This window comes from Lipotes vexillifer, unplaced genomic scaffold (genome assembly GCF_000442215.2).
Source record: "Lipotes vexillifer unplaced genomic scaffold, Lipotes_vexillifer_v1.1 scaffold1387, whole genome shotgun sequence".
Classification (NCBI taxonomy): Eukaryota; Metazoa; Chordata; class Mammalia; order Artiodactyla; family Lipotidae; genus Lipotes; species Lipotes vexillifer.
In genome coordinates this window covers 1,735,052-1,741,340 of record NW_006790426.1, presented here as the reverse complement: position 1 = coordinate 1,741,340, position 6,289 = coordinate 1,735,052, and the positions used below count along the sequence as shown (strand labels likewise).

The following is a 6,289-nucleotide window of genomic DNA, read 5'->3' as shown; positions in this document are numbered from 1 at the left end:
TGGGTTGGGTGGGGAGGCCTGATGTCACCAGGAGGCGACTTTTAAGTTGAGATCTGAGTGACAAGAGAGGCTTTGAGCAGCAATCACTGTGGAGCGAATGTGGACGCAGTTCTCCCAGGTCTGTGTTTGGAGCGACCCTCCATCCAAGTTCCAGTACACCCTTTAGGCACAGTTCAGTGAAGGGCTGTGGGGAGGCCGGGGCCCTGCGTGTAGAGCCTCCAGGGTCCCACTTGGTCCCGGGAGAGGAGTCAGAGTCCCGGAGGACCGAGCACACTGCGTGTGTCTTGGGTCTATCTTCCTCGAGGCTGTTTTTTCTCAGTCAGGCTTGCGTGGACCCAGTGGCCGACAGCAGAGGAGTTCACTCACTGAGGACAGCACTGCCCTTATCCAGACTGTGTCCCCTCCCTTCTCTGGATGAAGGAAACGGAGAGCGTTTCTAGCGTTGCTCCTCCTCAGGGACCTGCCTCCCAGGAGGAGCTGGTTTGGGGTTGTATAACTATAAAGAAACATAAACCTCAAAACCCAAGTTCCTTGTTGGTCACAACCTTCTCCGATGTCTCCAGCAGAAGCAGTCCCATGACATGACTTTAGATTAGGCCACCTGGCTTCTCCCCCCAGCCAGCTGCTGGCCTTACTTTCCACATCACTGTAACGGGAATGAGCGTCTTTGTCCTGCCTGCCTCCTGATGCTTTATGTGGAAGAAATCAAGGAACGGTTGGGAAAGGGCTTTGAGGTGTCAAAGGCATTCTGAGGCTGAAGGATTTTTGTCAACCTGAAGGATTTTTGTGTTTCCCCAGGTTAGAAAAACCCTGGACGCCACCATGCAGACCTTGCAGGACATGCTGACTGTGGAGGACTTTGACGTCTCCGACGCCTTCCAACACAGCCGGTCCACGGAGTCTGTGAAGTCAGCCGCCTCCGAGACCTACATGAGCAAGCTCAACATCGCCAAGAGGAGAGCCAACCAGCAGGAGACAGAAATGTTTTATTTTACAGTAAGTGGCGTCCTGGCCCAGGACCCTCTGTCTGGCCCCCCACCAGCAGTGATTTTGGGGAGCAGCCCAGACTACTGGGAGCCAGAGGAACCACCTGGGTCAGTTAGACCTACAGGTCTTCCAGCATGCTTTTCAGGTTAAATTGCCTGGTGTGGCTTTGTGAAATGCAGAAAGTGAGGTACCAGTGGGTAGCACCAGCCTTGATCTTGGATCGACAGTTATTGTGATTTTCCTTTTCTAGAAAAAATACAGAGAGAATTGTGTTCAGTAGGGTGAGAGGAAAAAGGGCTAACAGAGCCAGGTGCACGCCCCAAGTAACAACCCCCAAGTTTAGTGTATGGTTGTCATGTCAAGTTGTGTCAAATTTGGGCATGGACTCTGCAAACAACACCCCGAGTGATCTTTGCAAATTGCTGGTGAGTTGCCAGCCCTTCATGTAAAATCCCAGATTACTTACATTTCACTTGGCCAAGGAGGAACAGGGATGAGAGGCATCGGGGCTTTATTTCAACATGTGTTTAGTGAACATGGAATGGGGTTAGAAGGGACCTTACATCTTCCATCTGATGTTTGACCCTGTTCAACCTTATCCCTGCCCAAAAGTCATTCAGATTCTGCTTGAACAACCCCAGATTAAAAAGCTCCCTCCTTCCCCAAACAACCCTTTTGTTTGTCTTGTGGCTGGCTATAGATACTATGATGTTTTCCGTATCTGTGTTATCTTTAGAAATCTTCCTCACTAGGATTTCTGGTCATTGATCTTAATTCTGTTCTCTGGGGCAACCCAGAGAGAGGCTAATTCCACTTGACAGTCTGGCAAGGTTGCAGGGAGCTGGGTTTTTATTTCTCCAGGCTAAACATATCTACTTCTTTCAGTCCAGCCTCTTAAGCTTTTGTTTTGAGTGCCCTCAGCATCCTAGCGACACTCTCCAGAACGTGTTCAGCAGAGTGACCAGCACAGAGCAGGGCTAAACTTTCACCTCCCTCCACATTAGGGGCTATGCTTCTCTTTCCATATGTCCTAAGATCATATTCTTTTTTTTTTTTTAAGCTAGTATCAGTTAAATCTCTGTTCCTACTGTACTGCCATTAAACTAGGCCACCCTCCTCCTATAGGATGTGTAGGTGATGTCTTGGGTGGGTCTGATGTTTATCACCGCTTAGATAGATATCCTCTTGATCGGTTCAGCTCATGGTTCCAGACTGTCAGGATCCTGATCGGCTGCTCATCACATATGCTGTCTCTTCAGACCTTGTGTCTGCAGATTCAGTAAGCGTGGCTTCTGTACCTTAAAGTTTGTCAATAAAAAAAAAAAAAACTAATTGGTACTTCAGGGCCTAGGCCAAAGACAGGGTTATTCAAAACATGCCACTAGACTAATATTGATCCATTAATCAGCAGTTTTAGATTGTGGTCATTTAACCAGTCACAAACCCACCCAATTCTAACGTCCAGCTCCATTTCATGCTAGGCCTCGTCAAATCCCTGTCAAAAACCAACGGTTGACGCCTACTGCATTTCCTTCGTCAACACTCTTTGACTTTGTTGTTTTCAAGAAAGAACCGATTCACTCATTTACTCATTCAAGTATTTATTTAGCACATACTATGTGAATACTATGTGAATCAGCCCATGCCAGTTTCGGGGGCTCACCACTTCCACGAGGGGCCTACTGTGTTTGTCGAGAATTTATGGGTTACAAAGATAAGTGAGGAGGAGTGTGGATGCATATTGTCACTTAGGCAGCAGGAGCAAAGAAGGGGGTTCAGCCTGCTTGAAATTAAAAGACAGCATCCATGATGGGGGTCATGGATGTTATATTTTGATCTGAATATTCAAGTTATGAATCTGGTTGGCTAGTACACCTCATGATGTGATGTTGTGACATTATTTAGGTATTTTAAGGACATAACACTCCTTTTAAAGCAAACATTAATACGATTCAATGGCATTCTTTCCTTCATGGGTCACACGTGAAGCCTGGGTGAAGCTTGGAAGAAGTAGCCAGGATCCCCAAGCCCCAGAGCCCCAGTGTGTAATTTGCACTAATCAGGTGTAATTTGCACTAACCCACCAAAGCATGAGTTACAAGTTTGGGATTGGAGCTTCACCTGGCTTGGGACAGTGAGGCAGGATGGAGAGAATACCTACTTATACCGCACCTCTGCTTTTTATGGTGAATTCTTAAACACAGGGCGATAAAATCAGAGGGCTATATTCCTGGAAGCATCCAGAGAGAGCCTATAGGTGGGTAGTTATCAAACCGAAGTGTGCTTTTGAATTGTGTAGGAAGCTTGTTGAAAACGTAGGTTCCCAGACTACCGCCCTCCCTGAGGTGGCACCCTGGAAATGTGAGCACTTCTGGGCCTCTGTGGTGTCCTCCTCGGGTTCGACTCACAGTCTTCCAGTGCAGGAATCTGCGTGTGGACACTCTCCCCAGCTGGGTAGGAGGCCACTGGTCCCTGCACCACACTTGGAGAAGCACCATGAGTCTACTCATTTTACCTTGAGGAGGGCATGAGGCCCAGAAATGTTCAGAAATCCGGCCAAGATCGCACACTGAGTGACCGCAGCTCTGAGCTCTTTCTCCTTCTGGGTAGAATGGGAATGGTGATGCTTCCACCATTTGTCATCTGAGACTGCAGTGAGGACCAGATGTACATGTTTGAAAACCATCTACAGATACAAGGGGGAGTGACTCTTAGCAACCACGGGACAAGGCCCTAGGAGCTAAGAAGGACCACGGCCAAGGAGACAGGACGCCCCAAGCCCCAGAAACCCAGCAGGGTGGGGCCAGGGTGCGGTGACCTCAGTCTTATCCGGGCACATGTCAGCCCCCTCCCCGTGGGCCTTTCCCCACATCTGTCTTCAGCGGGAAGATGGTGACGTTCCAGATGTCCTGAGCTGCCGAGGCGCACTTCTTTGCTCCTCTGCGCCCTTTCTGAGCTTTCTGGCTGGGGAATAGAATGGGTTTTTTGGTGAGAAACTAGCTGGCAGGTTTGGGGCAATCACATCTGTCCCTGTGCCTTCATTCTCAGGGCCTTTGTAATTGCGTTCCCCTCTGCTTAGACCCTTCCCTCCCTTGTGCACCCACACGGCTGTCTTCCTCACCTCCTTCAGGCCGGGGCTGAGATGGCAACTTTGCAGTGAGGTCTGCCCTCGCTCCCAGTTCCTCATTCCTGCCTTGTTTCCATCCCTAGCGTTCACCACCATTGACCAATTGTGTATTTTATTTACGTTTTTGGTAGTTTATTGTCTCTCTCCTACTCTGCTATGTCAGTCCTGCCAGGTAAGAGATTTCAGCTGAACTTCTCAGCACCTACTATATGCCTGGCACAGCTGTAGGCACCGAGGATCCAGAAAGGAACCTGCATGGACGGTGCCTACAGTGGCTCATGGTCCAGCAGAGAGGGCTCCCGGCCTGTGACTGGGCGACGTGGGGTGGGCAGGGCCGAGGGAAGCTGGTAGTTGTGTAGAGGCATGGCTGAGGCCAGGCTGAACTGGGGGCAGGTAGATGTGTTTCTGTTCCGGGTGCCCCGTTCCTGGCACTGCTTCCAAGTGCATTGTGCTTGGCCAGGCCGCAGAACTAGAGGCAGCCTGGGGTCCTAGGGCAAATCATTTCTTGTGCCAGCCTCACCTTTCTCATCTGGAAAAAGAAGAAAATCATATCCCCAAATGCAGTTCGGGTTATTTTAATAGGAACGTCTCTAGGGGCCTGCAATGCCCTTCCTCCTTCAGAGTGCAGCCAGATAAAAGAAGACATGTTCTGAGGCTCCCCTCTGACAGATCTGATAACGCTCTCTTGTCTCGGCTGCATGCTCTTGGCCCAGAAGCATGGAGAAACTTTGATGGCTAAAGAAGCCCACTGCCCAGCCTCCTGCAGTCCTCACCTGACAGAAGCACCTTTCACTGTGCCCATCCCCCGAGCTTTCTCTGTGTTCCCAAACTGACCTGAAATGCCTTATAGGACTGGACAGCCACACTCGTTAGAGCTGGGGATCTGATGGAGCCGACGCAGAAACCCCTTTCCCCGTGCCTGGGGCCTTGAGGGTGGCCTCCTGCCCTGGAGGTCCACTATGGAAGCAGAAATGGCAGGACTTGGCCCTGCGATCTGTAATGTCCTGTGCCTTGTGTCTTACAGAAATTTAAAGAATATGTGAACGGCAGTAACCTCATCACTAAGCTACAGGCCAAGCATGACTTACTCAAGCAGACTCTGGGCGAAGGTGAGTCAGGTGGCAGAGGCCGGCAAGGGGGGCTGTCTTCCCTGCTGGGTTGTGTTGTGGCCCCTTGAGCTGTTTCACATGGAGATCCGGGCACTTGGTGGAATGAGGCCTGGTCCTGGAGCCACCTACCGGGATGAGCAATCTGGGAAAATAGCTCTGGTACAGATGCTGAGGGGGTCCAGTCTGGCTGCAGAAACTATGGGGCAAGCACAAGTCTTAGTTTGGGTTGTGGAGGAGGGTCCCAGATAAAGTAATGAGGGTCCCCAATAGGTAGGGGGTGGGATTCAGGGAACAGGCATCTGCACTGTTGCTTTTTAGCAGATTCTGTCTGCCAGGAATACTACTGGAGTGCCTGGCCAGGATTCTAGGTCCAAGAAGAAAAATGCATACGTGTAAAGCAGAGTTTGGTCCTTGGGAGACCTGGGGACTAGACTTAAAGCTCCCCAAAGGCTTCCAACGATGGGTGGGATAAAATCCCAACTGCTCCCATGGCACACGAGGCCCAAGGTCACTTGACCTCCACCTGCCTCCCTGACCTCATCTACCCATCCTCCACTTCCCTACTGTACTCCAGTGGCACTGAGCTCCTTTCTGCACATCAAAGCTCATCTAAGAAACGAAACTGAGTTGTTTGTAGTGAGGTGGATGGACCTACAGTCTGTCATACAGAGTGAAGTAAGTCAGAAAGAGAAAAACAAATACCATATGCTAACACATATATATGGAATCTAAAAAAAAAAAAAAAAAAGGTCATGAAGAACCTAGGGACAAGATGGGAATAAAGATGCAGACCTACTAGAGAATGGACTTGAGGACACGGGGAGGGGGGAAGGGTAAGCTGGGACAAAGTGAGAGAGTGGCATGGACATATATACACTACCAAATGTAAAATAGATAGCTAGTGGGAAGCAGCCGCATAGCACAGGGAGATCAGCTTGGTGCTTTGAGACCACCTACAGGGGTGGGATAGGGAGGGTGGGAGGGTGGGAGGGAGGGAGATGCAAGAGGGAGGAGATATGGGGATATATGTATATGTATAGCTGATTCACTTTGTTATAAAGCAGAA

The 6,289-nt window shown here is 49.9% G+C and overlaps 1 protein-coding gene across 1 annotated transcript in view; it reads left to right on the top strand.

Annotated features, from left to right (window-relative positions):
* Positions 1–6,289, top strand: part of SRGAP3 (SLIT-ROBO Rho GTPase activating protein 3) — a 257,414-nt gene that overhangs the window by 186,335 nt on the left and 64,790 nt on the right. Inside the window, exons 9-10 of the mRNA XM_007463719.1 lie at positions 799–996; positions 5,139–5,223. Of these exons, the coding sequence (XP_007463781.1) occupies positions 799–996; positions 5,139–5,223 (283 nt within the window). The remainder of the gene's footprint in view (positions 1–798; positions 997–5,138; positions 5,224–6,289) is intronic.